Source organism: Procambarus clarkii, chromosome 7, assembly GCF_040958095.1.
Source record: "Procambarus clarkii isolate CNS0578487 chromosome 7, FALCON_Pclarkii_2.0, whole genome shotgun sequence".
NCBI lineage: Eukaryota > Metazoa > Arthropoda > Malacostraca > Decapoda > Cambaridae > Procambarus > Procambarus clarkii.
In genome coordinates, this window is record NC_091156.1 from 21,152,275 (window position 1) to 21,170,018 (window position 17,744).

General features: G+C 49.7%; 1 protein-coding gene across 3 annotated transcripts in view; it reads left to right on the top strand.

The window, feature by feature from the left end:
- Positions 1–17,365, top strand: part of LOC123761403 (uncharacterized) — a 75,375-nt gene extending 58,010 nt beyond the window's left edge. For all 3 annotated transcript variants that reach the window (XM_045747422.2, XM_069313960.1, XM_069313962.1), the window contains one exon: positions 13,053–17,365. In XM_045747422.2, coding sequence (XP_045603378.2) covers positions 13,053–13,638 — 586 coding nt within the window. In that variant the 3' untranslated portion in view covers positions 13,639–17,365. The remainder of the gene's footprint in view (positions 1–13,052) is intronic.
- Positions 17,366–17,744: the final 379 nt, after the last annotated feature.

The following is a 17,744-nucleotide window of genomic DNA, read 5'->3' on the forward strand; positions in this document are numbered from 1 at the left end:
TACCAGGTTCCGGAGTTGTCCAGGCTTGCAGACTGCCCTATGTTTTCGCTGGATGCTTGGGACACCTTGTGTCGTACCCACACGCTTAAGTGGGGTGAGGCATTGACTGTGGTCCAGGTTTACCTGGGGGCGATTTTGCACACCTTAATGAGTGCCTGAGGCTGAGGACTTGTGCGCTCGGGGCTCATTGGCTTCGGTCCTGCATTTCTTTTCCCTCCTTGTGCTGTCTTCCAATTGGCTTACAGAGGTTGTAAAGGTACTTGGGGTTATTCCTGGGTCTAGCGCCTTGGATTCGGCTGCTCGCGCGTTGTCTGCGCTTTTGAAGTTGTTTGTGTCAACTTCGCCTCGCATGTCGGCAGAGGGTGCTCGCTTCCTCCTTGGAATCCGCTTGGGCTCTGGCTCTTAGATAGTCTTCCCCCTTTTGTCCTTTATTATTTGCAGCTTCTGTGGTCGAGCAATATATGCAAGCGGCTTCCTCCAGCTGCCACCCTATGTCTGATTTGATGGTTCTCCAGGGGTCCCGAGTGGGTTCCTCCCAAAGGGGTCGTGCCAGGGCCCATGGTTCCGCTCGTCGAGGTGGGCCACAGGTGCCAGTTTCAGAGCCAGTGCCGCCTTCGGTCCCTGCTGCGCCTGGTCAGCGCAGTGCTCACTCTATGCAGGTCAAATGCAGGTCTGTATGCAGGCAAATGCAGTGTTTGCAGCCCTAACGGAAACTCACACAAAGGACTACCTTGATGGTGAAATATGGATCTCAGAATACAATCTCTTCAGATGTGATAGGAAACACCGGCTTCAGGGTGTGGTCAGCCTTTACATCAAAGACACACTCATCTGTACTGAGCTGCTAAACACCTCAAATGATATGGTGGAAGTGCTGATAGTCAAAATAGAGATCCTAAATGTAGTTGTTGTCCTTGTATATAAGTCGCCGGAGGCAAACCCTCAGCAGTTTAAAGACCAACTAATGAAAATAGAGCACTGCTTGGAAAACCTCGCAAATCCAGCTCCGAACATCATCCTGCTTGGGGACTTCAACCTACGGCACCTGAAATGGAAGCACCTGGCTAATACAGTAATATCAGAAAGAATACCAGGAAGTAGCCTAAATGAACAGGCACATGCAAATGACCTGCTACGGATGTGCGATAAGGTTGCCTTAAACCAGCAAATAGTAGAACCAACTAGGAAGGAGAACACGCTGGACCTCATTTTCACTAATAATGATGAGTTGATCGGGAACATAATGATTACAAATACCTATTACTCAGATCACAACTTAATTGAAGTTCTGACAACCATGGGGAATGGACCTTCAAAACCAGTCCAGATTCCCGGTGGAGGAGATTTCAGCAAATTCAACTTCAATAATAAACAGATAAACTGGGAGCAAATAAACCAGGACTTCACAGAAATAAGCTGGGAAGAACAGCTAGAAAATGCAAACCTGAACCAGTGCCTGGAAAAAATAAGCTCAGTAGCACTAGAAATATGTTCAAACCACATACCCCTAAGAAAAAAGCGAAAGAGATGCAGATTGGAACGGGAACGTCGTTCCCTATATAGGCGAAGAAAACGAATCGCGGAACAACTTGAGAGTCGCACCCTATCTCAAGAATGGCGAAGAAGGTTAGGTAGAGAAATAGAAACAATTGAACTCAAGCTACAAGAATCATACAAAACCCAGGAGAGGCAAAGAGAGCAAAAGGCCATCAGTGAAATAGAGAGAAATCCGAAATATTTTTTCTCCTATGCAAAATCAAGATAAAAAAACACATCTAGTATCGGGCCCCTGCGAAAGGGAGATGGAACTTTCACCGATGACAACAAAGAAATGAGCGAGTTACTGAGGAAGCAGTACGACTCTGTTTTCAGCGAGCCATTAAATGCACTAAAGATTGATAACCCAAATGAATTTTTCATGGATATGATACCAACATCAAATCATATATCAGACGTCACCCTATCCCCACTAGATTTTGAAGAAGCCATAAACAGTATGCCTATGCACTCTGCACCAGGCCCGGATTCTTGGAACTCCATATTCATCAAGAACTGTAAAAAACCACTATCGCAGGCCCTTCACATTCTGTGGAGACAAAGCCTAGATACTGGCGTTATCCCTGACATACTAAAAACAGCAGAGATAGCACCACTCCATAAAGGAGGAAATAAGGCAGAGGCAAAAAATTACAGACCGATAGCACTAACATCGCACATCATAAAATTTTTTGAGAGAGTGCGAAGAAGTAAGATCACAAAATACATGGAATCACAGCATCTCCATAACCCCGGACAACATGGTTTTAGAACAGGGCGCTCTTGCCTGTCGCAGTTGCTGGACCACTATGACATGGCATTAGATGCCATGGAAGACAAACAAAATGCTGATGTAATTTACACAGATTTCACAAAAGCCTTTGATAAATGTGACCATGGTGTTATTGCACATAAAATGCGTTCAAAAGGAATTACCGGGAAAATAGGCAGATGGATCTACAATTTCCTGACTAACAGAACCCAATGTGTAATAGTCAACAAAATAAAATCCAGCCCATCAACCATGAAGAGCTCAGTCCCCCAGGGTACTGTGCTTGCTCCAGTACTTTTTCTCATCCTCATATCGGACATAGACCAGAACACAACCTATAGCACTGTATCATCCTTTGCAGATCTGTATCATCCTTTGCAGATGACACTAGGATTTTCATGAGAGTTGGCAACATAGAGGACACGGCAAACCTCCAATCAGATGTAGATCAGGTCTTTCTATGGGCTACAGAAAATAATATGGTGTTTAACGAGGATAAGTTCCAGCTCATGCGCTACGGTTTAAAAATTGAAAATATAAAAACAGAAACCACGTACAAAACTCAGGCAAATCATAACATAGAACGGAAAGGCAATGTAAAGGATCTGGGTGTACTCATGTCGGAAGACCTTACCTTTAAAGAACACAATAAAGTAGCCATCACAACTGCAAGAAAAATGACAGGTTGGATAACAAGAACTTTCCACACTAGAGATGCTATACCGATGATGACACTTTTCAAAACGCTTGTGCTCTCTAGAGTGGAGTACTGCTGCACAATGACAGCCCCTTTCAAAGCTGGAGAAATTGCTGACCTGGAGAGCGTGCAGAGATCCTTTACTGCTAGAATCCACTCAGTAAAACATCTAAATTACTGGGACCGACTAAAGAGCCTAAATCTGTACTCCCTTGAGCGCAGGCGGGAGAGATACATAATAATTTACACGTGGAAAATAATTGAGGGGCTGGTCCCAAACCTGCACACAGAAATAACAACACATGAGACCAGAAGGCATGGCAGGATGTGCAGAATACCCCCGTTGAAAAGCAGAGGTGCAACAGGTACTCTGAGAGAGAACTCTATCAACATCAGAGGCCCGAGACTGTTCAATACACTTCCACTACACATAAGGGGCATAACTGGCCGACCCCTCACAGTGTTCAAGAGAGAACTGGATAAGCACCTCCAAAGGATACCTGATCAACCAGGCTGTGACTCATATGTCAGGCTGCGAGCAGCCGCGTCTAACAGCCTGGTTGATCAGTCCAGCAACCAGGAGGCCTGGTCGACGACTGGGCCGCGGGGACACTAAGCCCCGGAAGCACCTCAAGGTAACCTCAAGGTAGGTCAGGTTCTCGTACAGGGCATCGGCCCTTTTGCGGTTCGCCCCATTGACTGGACAATGGAGGGGGGAGGCTTCCTCTTCTCTCATGCCTGGTTCCACGATTCGTGGGCTTTTCGGGTCATTTCTCACAGCCTTCGGTGGCGTTGGACGGCTCCTCCTCCTTCAGGGGGGTTCGGAGCTGGCAATGCAGGCCTCTTCTTCTGCACTCTGTCAGGTCGTATTAGAGTGTTTTTTTCTGAGCCGGGCGCTTGGATGGTGTCCCTGGACCTCAAGGATGCATATTGGCATGTCCCTATTCATCCAGGGTTCAGGGACTGGCTCAGTTTTGTTTTGGAGTGTCAGAGTTAATGTTTTTGGGTTGAGCCTGGCACCTCGCGTGTTCACACGCCTCACCCAGGTCAAGGTAGCCTGTCTGCGTCTATTAGGTGTTCAGGTGTTGGCTGACCTCGACGATTGGCACGTTTGGGCTCCTGGTCGGTCCACGTATCCGCTTGCCAGGTGTTTGGTGCTTTCCCAGCTAGCCGGGTTCATTTTAATGGTGAACTGGCGGAAGTCCCATTTGGTTCCCTCCCAGGTTCGGACCTGGCTGGGTCTTATGTGGGACTCATGAACCGCTTCCTTGTCTCTTCCTCCGGAGTCTCTCCTTCGGTTGCGGACCCGCATGCACTATTTTCTGGGGGGCTCCCGAGTCACCCAGCGGTTGCTCGAGGGTCTGTGCGGGAGCTTGAACTTTACGATGATGGTCTACCCGGCGGGTCAGGTTTGGCTTCGTCGGCTGTTCTGGTTCCTTCGGGAACGTCCCTTCCACCTCTCTCTTGCGATCGCTGGGTTCAATCCTCATGGGACCTTGTGTCGGCTGCTGCATCGCCGGCTTCCTCTTCGGATTTTTCAGGGTTCAATGCCTTGGCACCTACCCAAGCCCTCGCTCAATGGGTTCACGGACCAGTCGTCTCTCGGCTGGGGCTTTGTGACCAGTGCTCGCCAGGCCGGCCAGGGGCAGTGGGGTCTGTTCTTCCGTCGGGCCCACAGCACGGTGCGGGAGTTTGCGACTGTGTGGTTTGCGTTCGAAGGGTACAGGTCGCCGTTGATTGACGATCTGGCTCCATTCGGACTGCTCCCTAGTGATTCATTGCCTGAACTGAGGGGGTTCGATGAGGTCCTTACTCTTAGGGGCTGGTTGCTTCGGGTGACTTGTCTGCTGAGTTCTCAGGGTTTGGCTCTCCTGGCGGTCCACGTCCAGGGGCTGTGCAATGTCCTGGTGGATGGCCTGTCTCTGTTCGTTCCCCTGTCCACGGAATGGACGGTTGATGCCGACTCATTCAATTGACTACCAGACGTTCCAGCGTCTGAGGTGGACCTCTTCACGTCACCGTGGTCGAGGCGTTTTTTGGTATATGTGGCGCCCTTCCCCTGACCTCGAGGATGGCGGGGTCGACGCCTTTCGGCAGGACTGGTCGAAGTGTGGGTTCCTGTATTCTTCCACCCGATTCAGCTGTTGCTTCAGATCCTGGCTCGCTTGGAGACTTACCAGGGACAAGTATTCCTCTTGGCCCTGTGGTGGCCGGCCCAGCCGTGGTTTCAGGCGCTGTTTGCCTGGTGTCCGAACCCAGAGGTTTTTTCGTGGCTCCGCCTCTTTCAGAAGATCGGCGCGATCCGTTACGAGACTGGTTTGCTCTTCTCCTCGAGTCTTCGTGTATGGTATTTTTGACTCGAGTTTATCACCATTTGTATCGTGATCAGGTGGCTACATTGATGGTGTCCCACCTGCGGGCTTTGTCTCGGCAGCAGTATAAAGTTTCCTGGCGGTCCTTCCGTTTCTTTTTGACCCTGCGGGCTTTGTCTCGGCAGCAGTATAAAGTTTCCTGGCGGTCCTTCCGTTTCTTTTTGACCCTTCGTCATTGTACTTTGCTTTCGGTTCGGGTGGTGTTGTCCTTTCTCTCATGGTTGTTCCAGGACCGTCATATTATGCCGAATATTGTCGCCTCGTATCGTGCGGCGCTGGCGGAGCCGCTTCAGCTTGTTTTTGGTTTTGATGTTACTTCTGCACCATTTCACAAGCTGTCTTGTGCGTTGTTTCACCTCCGGCCTGCTCATGTGCTGCCTGAGCAGTCTTGGTTTTTGGATAGAGTTCTCTCCTATCTCGCTTCTCTTCAGTTTGTTGTGGCCCCTTCTGTTCAGGATTGCTTTTCGAAGGCTCTTTTCCTGTTGGCAGTAGCCTCTGAGGGTCAGGTCGGGGAACTTCATGCTCTCCTCCACCGCAGGGGTTTCTGCTCTTTCGGTCGTGACTGTTCGTCTGCAGCCGTCTCCTTTTCTGGCGAAGAATGAGCCTTTCCCCTGCTTTCTGGGGTGGTCCTTTGGTTGTTGATGCTTGGTTGGTCAGGCCGGGGGTGCATCATGTGTTGTGTCCAGTTGCGGCCCTCCGCCGTTATTTGTGCGCCACGGCTTCTGTGTCTGGGGACGAACTTTGGGTTGTTCCAGTTTTCCTTCTTCCCTGTTCACATCTCTTGAGTTACTGGTCTCTCAGGGCGTCGGCAGGGTTATTAAGTCTAGCCAGCCTGTGGTCTAACCCCCGTGCCCATGACGTTCGTAAGTTTGCTGCTCTTGCTGCCGTCTTTGGGAACATGCCCTGGACTGACATTCGGGCATGCTCGTTTTCATTTGGGGGAGTCTTGTCCACTTGTTTGGCTATTTTCGTTTGTTTTACCAAAATAGGGATTTGTTTTGAGGCACTTACCTTTCTGGGTGCCTGTCTCAGTCGATGGTAGATATAGAATGCTCCAAAAGCACATGTGCTTTCTATAGGTCATTGCTCCTTGTGCCTTTCTGAGGAGGCCAGGTTCTGGCTGTGGTCCCCAGTAGGCCTAAAACTCCACCCACATCGAGTGATGCCAAAGTTAGGGATAGCCATATTAGCCTGGATAGCTCCAGGTAGCCTCCGGCACTCACCCAGAAAATGGCGTTTCATAACATTCAATGCCGGTTTTCTGGGGGGAGCCCCGTCGGCTCCCCGGAGCTATCCCAGGCTGATATGCTAATGTCAGACTTTGGCATCAGTCATGTGTATGGAGTTCTTAGGCCTACCGGGGACCACGGCCAGAACCGGTCCCCCTCAGAGAGGCAAGGGGAGCAATGGCCTATAGAAGCCCCCGTGTGGTTGGAAGCATTCTATGTCTGCCATCGACCGGAACAGGCACCCAGAAAGGTAAGCGCCCCAAAACAAACCCCTATTCTGGTTAAAATTGCTACCAAAAACCGAACTAGTGGATAGAACTCCCCAACCGAAAACAAGCAAACTAGTGTGACTCACACACCGTCGCGTCGCTGTCTGCGCAGCTCCCCCCTCCCCGGGAGGGGGAAGGGGGAGCCCCAGACCCCCCGCGCCGGCTACCCACACCTCAGTTCTTGAGGCTGATGCTATAGGCGATGGTCGTGTGCTCTGGCTCCGGTGTCGCTACTGCACTGTGCTTTGCGTGTGGTGTTGGTTTTGTGGGTGCGAGAGCCAGGAGTTATCTTCAGTACTTGGGCTGCATGCGCCTAGGGCTGCCTTCCCTAGGTGCCCTGTAAGTACTGCCCTTGGGGCTTGGGCCCACCTTCCACAGGCTCCTCGGGGTCTGCCTCTGCTGGTTCGTTTTACTTTTCGGTTTTTCGGCCGCCCGTTGGGCTCTTGGGTGTTCTGTTCTCCCTTGTTACCGGCAGGTAAGAGGCAGTTTGCACTGGTAGGGGCGCAGGGTGCTGCTCAGCTTGTATTTCCCGACATCGCGGCCGGCTCTGTTCCTTGGGGTTCGCTGTCCTCTTGCGGGGTTTTGTTTTTCTTTTTGTTTTTGCCTGGTGGGGGGTTCTGTCATTTTATTCTGTTTGTTTTTGCCCTTCCACTGTTCTCCTCAGTGGCGCCCCCTGCTAGGTCCCCGTGAGTGTACACGTCCCTGGGGTTCAGCTACAGTATAGAAGTTTGCTTGGTAGTTTTGGGCGCCGGTTTGCAGCACCCTGCCTGGGACTACCTGAGCGCGAGTCCTCTTAAAGTAAACGCTCAGGACCCTGGGAATCCCCTAGGGGGCGCGTGGGTCCGATGGATGTGACCCCGGAGTCCCCACTCGCTGTGTGCGAGTTTGAGGGTTGCTCGGTCCCCTTGTCTCAGGGTGACCCTCATTGTTTTTGCCTCTGCCACGCTGCCTGTTGGGTCGGTGATACTTTCGACCCTGAGTCCTGTGAGTGTTGCTGCTTGCTTGTGACTCAATTTACCCAATCCTCTGATAATTCTATTCGGGTACAGGCGGTGCGTGCGTTGCAGTCTAGGTTTCGTCTGTTGCAACGCGCTCGGTTGGTTGCTTCCCCGAATGCCCCGGGGCTGCCCCGCTTTGCTTTTCGAGACCCGGACTTGGGGTTGGGGGTCGCTTCGATCCTGGTTCAGTCCGCACCTTCTCGTCCTTCCCCTTCTGTTCGTTCTGGTCCCCCGCCCCTGCTTCCGGCCCCGAAGCGTCTGAGGGTTTCGGGGTCGGAGCAGGGGTTACTTGATCTCGAGACTCGGGTAGCTTCAGGGGTTGCCCCTTCCGGGGGTGTGGCAGAGGCATTCGAGTCTTGTCTCCCGGCCGAAGCTTCAGGGTCTGACCAGTGGGCCCCCCTTCCTCCAGCTTTTCCGGCTGCTCCGTCCTTGTCTTGTGGGGTCGGGGCTTGGGGAGAGGACTCAGCCTCGGGTCCTGTGGTGACGGACCTCGAGGCTGGGGAGGGGCTGACTAGGGGGCCTTGGGCCCCGCTGGACCCTGCCTGGGTTTTTCTTCCCACTGAGCGGGGCTTATTGTTACAAGGAGTGGGGTTTTCTTTTCCCCCCTCTGCGTACGAGTTGGATTTGGTGTCGGCCCCTCCCTGGGTTCGGTTCCGTGTTCCCCCGGGTACGTCGGTTCCGTCCTTCCGGAGGTTTTCGGCTTATTGCATCCAACCTGGTGTGGTGCGAGCGGCTTTTGCAGCTTACCTCCTGCGTGACCCGGATTATGCCTCGGAAATGGATCCGTCCACGTTCAGGTTTGGGACTTCGTTCCCTTTCTGGCTCCGTTACGAGGTTCCGGAGTCGTCCTGGCTAGCAGACTGCCCCTTGTTTGGTCTGGATTCCTGGCATTCCTTCTGTCGTTCCCGCACGCTGGAGTGGCGGGAAGCTTCCACGGTGCTTCAGGTTTTCCTGGGGGGCGAACTTGAGTACCTGAATGAGTGCTTGTTTGCCCCTGCCCTTCCCCGCGATGTGGGCGTTATTCAGCTCCATGTGCAGGTTCCCTCCCTTTCGGCGGCGCTCGTTGCGGAGGACTTGCGCGCCCGGGGCCTTTTGTGTTCGGCCTTGCGGTTCTTTTCCCTCCTGGAGCTGTCTTCGGATTGGCTCATGGAGGATGTGGGGACGCTTGGGTCCGTCCCGGGGTCCGGCACCTTGTCCTCGGCTGCGCGTTCGTCGGCTGCCTTGTTGAAGCTGTTCACGCCAATTTTGCGGGATGCGGTTTCCCTGTTTTATGCTTCCCGTCTCGCGTGTCGGCAGGCGGTGCTGGGTTCCTCCGTGGAATCTGCTTGGGCTCTGGCTCTTAGGCATTCTTCACCTTTTTGTCCTCTCCTGTTTGGGGAGTCGGCCGTGGCGCAGTTTATTCAGGCTGCGTCGGCGGCTTGTCGTCCGATGTCGGACTTGTTGGTTTTCCGGGGGTCCCGGGGTGGGTCTTCCCGGAAAGGTCGTGCCAGGGCTCGGGGTTCCTCTCGTCGTGGTAGGCCTCTGGTGTCAGGTTTGGGGTTGGCTCCTCCTGCGGACCCTCCCTCGTCTGGTTGGCGCGGTGTTCGCGCTGTGCGGGGTTCTGGGTCTCGTAAGGGTCACCGGCCCTTTCGCGGTTTGCCCCCTTGACGGAGCGATGGGGGGGGCGGCTTGCGCTGTTCGCCCGCGCCTGGTCCCACGATTCGTGGGCCTTTCGGGTCGTGTCTCGCAGCCTGCGGTGGCGTTGGGTAGCCCCTCCCCCCTTTGGGGGGTCGGGGCTGGCAGGGCAGGTTTCTTCCCCTGCGCTCTGTCGAGTCGTCTTGGAGTGGGTACACTTGGGCGTCGTCGAAACGACTTCGTCCCTCAGATGGGTTTCCCGTCTGTTTCCGGTTCCGAAACGGGACTGCGCGGACCTGCGGTTCATTCTGGACTTGTCCCGTCTGAACCCCTGGGTTCATTGCCCCTCCTTTCGGATGACTACGCTGTCTCAGGTTCGGCTCCTCTTGGAGCCGGGAGCTTGGATGGTGTCCCTGGACCTCCGGCACGCTTATTGGCATGCCCCGATTCATCCGCGGTTCAGGGACTGGCTCGGTTTTGTTGTGGGGCGTCTGAGTTACCGCTTTCGTTGTCTCCCATTCGGGTTGAACCTGGCACTTCGCGTGTTCACGCGCCTTACACGGGTTGTGGTGGCTCGTTTGCGTCTCCTAGGTGTTCGGGTGTTGGCCTACCTCGACGACTGGCTGGTTTGGGCTCCCAGCCAGTCAGCTTGCTTGCTAGCCAGGGATTTGGTTCTTTCCCAGCTCGCCGAGTTCGGGTTCTTGGTGAACTGGAGGAAGTCCCATCTGGTTCCCTCTCAGGTTTGGACTTGGCTGGGTCTCGTTTGGGACTCTCGAATCGCCTCCTTGTCTCTCTCTCCGGAGTCTCTCCTGCGGCTGCGGTCCCGTCTTCGTCTGTTTCTGGAGGGCCCTCGGGTCACCCGGCAGTTGCTCGAGGGGCTGTGCGGGAGCCTGAACTTCGCAATGGTGGTCTACCCGCCGGGTCGGGTTTGGCTTCGACGGCTGTTCAGGTTCCTTCGGGGTTCCCCCTTCCGCCTCTCTCGCGATCGCAGAGTTCGACCCCCGGGGGCCTTGCGTCGGTTGCTGCGTCACCGGCTTCCTCTTCGGGTTTTTCGGGGTTCAATGCCTTGGCGCCTACCCGAGCCCTCGCTCGATGTGTACACGGATGTGTCGTCTCTCGGCTGGGGTTTAGTGACCAGTGCTCACCAGGCCGGCCAGGGGCGTTGGGATCCGTCCTTCCGTCTAGCTCACAGCACGGTGCGGGAGTTCGCGGCAGTGTGGTTTGCTCTGGGGAGGATTCGGGTGGCCCGCGGATCGACGATTCGGCTCCATTCGGACTGCTCTCCAGTGGTTCATTGCCTGAACCGCGGGGGTTCGATGCGGTCCTTGTCTCTTTGGGGTTGGTCGCTTCGGGTGACTCGTCTGCTGAGTTCTCGGGGTTTGGCTCGCCTGGCGGTTCACGTACGAGGCGTGTCCAACGTCTTGGCCGACGCCCTGTCTCGCTTCGTTCCCCTCTCCACGGAGTGGACGGTCGACGACGAGTCCTTCCGTTGGCTTTGCCAGACGTTCAGGCGCCCCGAAGTGGACCTCTTCGCGTCGGCGTGGTCGCGGCGTCTTCCCGTTTATGCGGCGCCCTTCCCCGATCGCGAGGCCGTCGGGGTCGATGCCTTTCGGCTAGACTGGTCGAGGTGGGGGTTCCTGTACCTCTTTCTCCCGGTTCGGCTGTTGCTCCAGGTCCTGACTCGCTTAGAGACTTACCAGGGGAGAGTTGTCCTTCTGGCCTCTTGGTGGCCGGCCCAGCCTTGGTTTCAGGCGCTGGTTGCTCGGTGTCTGAACCCGAGGGTTTTCCCGCGGCTCCGGCTCTTTCAGCAGATCGGGCCGGTATGTCACGTGGCTGGTTCGATCTTCTCCTCGAGTCTTCGCGTATGGTTTTTTTGACTCGAGTCTATCATCATCTCTATGGTGATCAGGTGGCCTCCTTGTTGGTGTCCCACCTGAGGGCTTCTTCTCGGCGGCAGTATGAAGTTTCGTGGCGGTCCTTCCGTTTCTTTTTGCGTCTTCGTCGTGTTAGCTCCTTGTCTGTTCGGGTGGTCTTGTCCTTCCTCTCGTGGTTGTTTCAGGACCATCATCTTATGCCTAACACTGTCCCTTCGTATCGTGCGGCGCTGGCAGAGCCGCTTCAGCTTGCTTTCGGTATCGATGTTACGTCTGCGCCGTTTCGCAAGCTGTCTCGTGCATTGTTTCACCTCCGGCCTGCTCATGCGTTGCCTGAGCCATCCTGGTCTTTGGACAGAGTGCTCGCTTTCCTTTCATCTCCTCATTTCGCTGTGGCCCCTTCGGTCCAGGATTGTTTTTCCAAGGCACTTTTCTTGTTAGCTTTGGCCTCTGGGGGTCGGGTAGGGGAGCTTCATGCTCTCCTCCGGCGCAGGGGTTTCTGCTCTTTTGGTCGTGGTGATTGTTTTGTTCGTTTGCAGCCGTCTCCTTCTTTTCTGGCGAAGAATGAGACTGCTGCGTTCCGGAGGGGTCCGTGGGTGGTTGATGCTTGGTTGGTCAGGCCGGGGGTGCATCATGTTTTGTGTCCGGTTGCGGCGCTTCGCCGTTATTTGCGCGCCACAGCTTCTGTGTCCGGGTACGCGCTGTGGGTTGATCCGGTTTCCCTTCTTCCCTGTTCGCGGGTTCGGGTCTCTCAGGTCGTCCGCAGGGTTATTAGGTCCAGCCAGCCTGCGGTCTATCCCCGTGCCCATGACGTTCGTAAGTTCGCGGCTCTTGCTGCCGTCTTTGGGAATATGTCTTGGTCTGATATTCAGGCGCGGGGACTTTGGCGGTCGAACAGGGTCCTGGCTGCTCGTTACCTTGTGAATGTCCCTGGGCCTCGTCGGGCCTGTGTTGCTTTGGGTCGGCAGTTGCAGCCAGTTGTCTCGGCTTCGAGTTGAGGGGTGAGCGACGACCGCCTCCCGGGTAAGGCCCTCTTTTTTCTGTCTGTGGGTAGTTAGCACCGGGGAGCCGACGGGGCTCCCCCCAGAAAACCAGCGTTGAATGTAATGAAACGCCATTTTCTGGGTGAGTCCCGGAGGCTTCCCAGCATCCCTCCCTCCCTCCGGTCAGCGGTTTTTCGCGCTTTTGACATCCAGCCTCAAGAACTGAGGTGTGGGTAGCCGGCGCGGGGGTCTGGGGCTCCCCCTTCCCCCTCCCGGGGAGGGGGGAGCTGCGCAGACAGCGGCGCGACGGTGTGTGACGTCACACTAGTTTGCTTGTTTTCAGGTTGGGGAGTTCTATCCACTAGTTCGGTTTTTGGTAGCAATTTTAACCAGAATAGGGGTTTGTTTTGGGGCGCTTACCTTTCTGGGTGCCTGTTCCGGTCGATGGCAGACATAGAATGCTTCCAACTACACGGGGGCTTCTATAGGCCATTGCTCCCCTTGCCTCTCTGAGGGGGCCCGGTTCTGGCCGTGGTCCCCGGTAGGCCTAAGAACTCCATACACATGACTGATGCCAAAGTCTGACATTAGCATATCAGCCTGGGATAGCTCCGGGGAGCCTCCAGGACTCACCCAGAAAATGGCGTTTCATTACATTCAACGCTGGTTTTTTATTCTGTATCTCTAAAATATATAAATTAATTCTAGATATCCAGAACCTGACCTTCCAACTCATGTTGAGCGGCAAATATCTCATGTAAGCCAAAGAGACTGGGGACGACCAACTTCTCCATGGGCATCTTCACCTTCATATTCCCCATGGGCATCTTCATCTTCATCTTCATCTTCATATGCCCCATGGGCATCTTCATCTTCATATGCCCCATGTGCACCTTCACCTTCATATGCCCCAAAGATTCCTCCACCTACTGTGCCTCGCAGGGCTCAAATTCCACCATCTTCTCCACACTCCTATGCATTGTCTCCAAATAACAGCCCAAACTTGCATTTGAAGTTTGTTGATATTCCAATAAGTGACGTACTTAAGACAGACCATGGCATTACTACCTTAGACCTTCACCACATGACTGTCAGAGAAGCCACTCAGACAACGAATAAGTTCCTCCGCCAAAGCGTTGGTCAACATAAGGTCAGAATTGTTACTGGTAGGGGTTTACATAGTGAAGGTGGAACACCCAAACTCAAACCAGCTATTGCATTACTTTTAAAGCGAAGAGGTTTTGAGTTTCGAGAGGTGAACAATGGAGGATGCTTTGAAGTAACTCTCTCTTAATGTGTTAGTTACGTTATGGTAGTATAACATAGAAGTTGGTAAAATTATTAATTTTTTAATTCTTATTGTCTTGAGAAGAAGAATTTTATTTTTATTTTATTTTATTTTATTTTACGTTAACAAGAATAATTACTTGGCATTTTATTTTACTTTGAATTTTATGTCTTCAATGGTTAATTTGTGTTATGTATTTTAGAAAGACAACTAACTGCATATGACAACCAATTTAATTGGTAATTTTACAAGATTGTTAGACAAATCATGCGGATGTAAACAATTAGACTGGTCTAAAAAAATTGGATTAAAAACTCACTCAATCCATTTTGACAAAAAGTGAATATGATTTTAATTGGAGCTATATTTTTTAATACTCAGAACTGGACTCGGAGCTAATCCTTTGTTCCACCTTCATGATAATGAGAGTAGAAATTTTGTGTTTCATTTTGTTAAACTTTAAAAAAAAAATATTTTTAAATCACATTGATGAATTCTTGAGGTTGTCACAGAGGCTTAATTGTCTGCATTCATGGCTATGTTGCATATAAAATGTGAAAGTCAAGTTATTTAATATGAAAAGTGTAAGAGTAATAGCAATACAGTAATGTAATGATATTTACAGTGCCATGTATTGCAGCATCATCACTGAGGGCTCCTGTAGGTCTTATATCACCTCACATCTCAAACAGGTAAAGGTTGACTAGGAAAAAAGCCAGTCCATTATGCATGGCATTTGAAAATAACATTAATATTTGTACATACAGAATCACAATAATGTGATGTTTATCAAATGAACAAATCCACAAGGTCTGTGATAAGGATTCAAACTAAGGCGCTGAGTGTTCACAGATGCGCTCTAGTCAACGGTTGCAATTGTTTTGGCCATGTCGTGATACAGTTGATTAGAGCGTGTCTGTTGACCAGACCACACACTAGAAGGTGAAGGGATGACGACGTTTCGGTCCGTCCTGGACCATTCTCAAGTCGATTGTGATGAGGAAGTAGAGACAGGCAATAACGAGTGTTCCCAGACGTGTCTGGGAACACTCGGCGCACAGGTTTGAACCCTCATCAAGGTTACTCTGGATTTACTAATATTTGTAGAATTATCTACAAATAATTTATGATGCTCTCTAGTTGCAGAAAATAGATACAGTATTTAATAAGAAAATTGGAGCTCTATTTTTGACCATTGGATTAAATAATAGTAATATTTTATAGTGGTGCTGTTTTGTCTTTAAGGTAATTAGAGGCTTGAACTAATATGATAAGAAAAGCTTCACATACTATTTGTGTATTGAAAAGCTGACATTTTTATACATCTATTGTGATAACTTTTATATATTGCAAAATACGTGATTTAGAGAAATTATTCTAAACAATGACTTGGACCAGTAATTAATAATGTGTTTTGTTTCATTATACGATTACATGAGTTGTAAGGCCTTGTAATAAGACAAAACATTGTACTATATAATCTTCATCAAAAATAGGTTCTTCTAATCATACTTGAAGCTGAAACAAATTTTAATAAATGTTTCCTAGTCATACCATTAAGTAGATTACATCTTTTCCATTTAATATTTGATGACTCCAGAGTAATGACTCTGGGACTGATAAAACATTTGCATTGGAGATGTCAAAATTTGTATTATCTTTCACTCTTGAAGTGCCTTGACAAGCCTTGTGGTTATTGTAGAATAAGTTGAAAGCCTTGAAGACTGCTTTATTTCACTACTTTCTTCACCTTGCATGAGAAGTGCTCTATTAACAATTAAGTAGTGTTGTTACTGAGGACTAGTAGAGTGTGGGCAGGAGGAAATGTTACTCTCCTGTAGTATCCTGTTTGTGTTTTACTCTTTTTTTTTTCTTTTTTTGTTTTTTTACCTATATAAGTTTGCATAACCAAGAAACCTACAAATATCCACATTAATGTCTATTGTTTTAACACAATACTGTGTATACCATTATACATTACAGCTTCCCTTGCAATTGAACTGAATTATTAGTAAAGTATTATACAGTAAGCCTTTGAGTTGCACAGGGCATGTATCCTGGTAAAAAGTATGCAAACATTAGCTACACAAATTTACAAAACTGTTCTTTGGGAAGAAAGAGATTGCTAGAGACATTGTGCAGTTCCTTCATAACCACTATTGTCATCCTCTGGGACGGTATGCCACCAGACTCGTCCCGGAACTAAGAGGTATGAGCTACGAGGAAAGGTTAAAGGAGCTGAAACTCACATCCCTGGGAAACAGAAGAGTAAGGGGAGACATGATAACCACCTACAAAATTCTCAGGGGAATTGACAGGGTGGAAAAAGACAAGCTCTTTAGCACAGGTGAAACACGGACAAGGTGACACAGATGGAAACTTAGTACCCAAATGAGCCACAAAGACATTAGAGAGAATGTTTTCAGTGTCAGAGTAGTTAACAAATGGAATGCATTATGAAGTGATGTGGTTGAGGCTGACTCCATACACAGTTTTAAATGTAGATATGATAGAGCCCAGTAGCCTCAGGAATCAGTACACCAGTTGATTGACAGTTGAGAGGCCTGACCAAAAAGCCAGATCTCAACCCCTGCAAGCACAACTAGGTGAGAACTAACTTCTCAAAAAAAATTAAAAACATGTGCAATAAACCATATTTGAATGCACGCAGTACATCCCTGTCAAAATTAGACAACTGTTGAGGCAAGATGATGTTGGATGAGGAGTGAATAAGTTGGAGAAAATGGGTGGTAGCAAATCTTCAGGGTCAGTCTAAATCTCTACTTCACTTGATGTCATTTTATGGAATTTAATTAAGCCACAGAGTTTTTAATTTTAGCTGTATTTTTTGTAATTCTTTGTATTCATACTAAATTTGTTTAATGTTATATAGATGACCAAGAAAGGCAGCAAAATTGCTGCTCTCAAGATGTAATAAATTCAAATTTTGTTTCCAAAGTCAGCATTATCTATTGTTTCTTCCTGAGTTTATCATACAGTACAGGAAATCTTTCAGGATGTTTGGAAGGAGCCAGGATACAAGAATGTACTTTAGAGAGTGTAAACACAATAGTAGTGTGAGGAGTCACGAATTTGGCATATAGTACCTGGGTGTTCGAACAACTTCTTTCAAAGCTTTCAAACAAATTGTTCTTGATACTTAGGTAGGAATAGGCTCAACACCAGGGTTTGGGCTCAACAGGATTTGGACTCAAGACCAGGGTTGGGCACAACACCAGGGTCAAGCCCAACACTAGATTTGAGCTGAACACCAGTCAGGCTTAACACTAGTCAGGCCAAGAGAAACAATAAAACTAGAATCTAAAACCTGCCGTTATTATAAATGGGGTACTGTATGTGCAAATACATATCACCCCCAGAAACTGTAGAAATATTCTTAGTATATAGGTAAATGTTCCAAAAAGCTGCAAAATTTTCCACTTTGAACTTTGTAAGAGCTCCTTAATTTAAATAGGAAAGAAAGTTTCAACAGAGGCTATCCAGCTTTTCATATAAGAGGAATGAGGCAAATAAAACTAAAAGAATGCCACTATGAAAATAGCCGCAACTATGAAAACATACAGTCATAAACATACCAGGGAGATTTCTTTTTAGTAGAGGAAGAGGAGAATGTCTTAAAAATGTCCAGACTCTACCACCAACTCAATCAAATGATAGAGGACAAACACAATGGCTCCCTTACCAGAACCCCAGATATTAACACCAAGAAAAACATCCAGCACTTCCAAATATATGATATGATATATATATTTGGTAACTTTCAGGATATAAAAACATGCAAATCAAACAAAGTACACTTTATAGCTGGCTTCCTAAATGAGGCAAATGCAGTGTTTGCATCGCTAACTGAAACCCACACTAAGGATTACTAAGATGTTGAAATATGGATACCAGAGAACAATATTTCCAGATGTGACAGGAAACACCGGCTACAGGGTGGGGTCAGCCTGTACATCAAAGATACACTCATCTGCACTGAGCTGCTGAACACCACAAATGATATGGTGGAAGTGCTGATACTCGAAATAGAGACCTGAAATGTGGTTATTATTCTTGAATGCAAGCCACCAGAGGCAAGTCCTCAGCAGTTT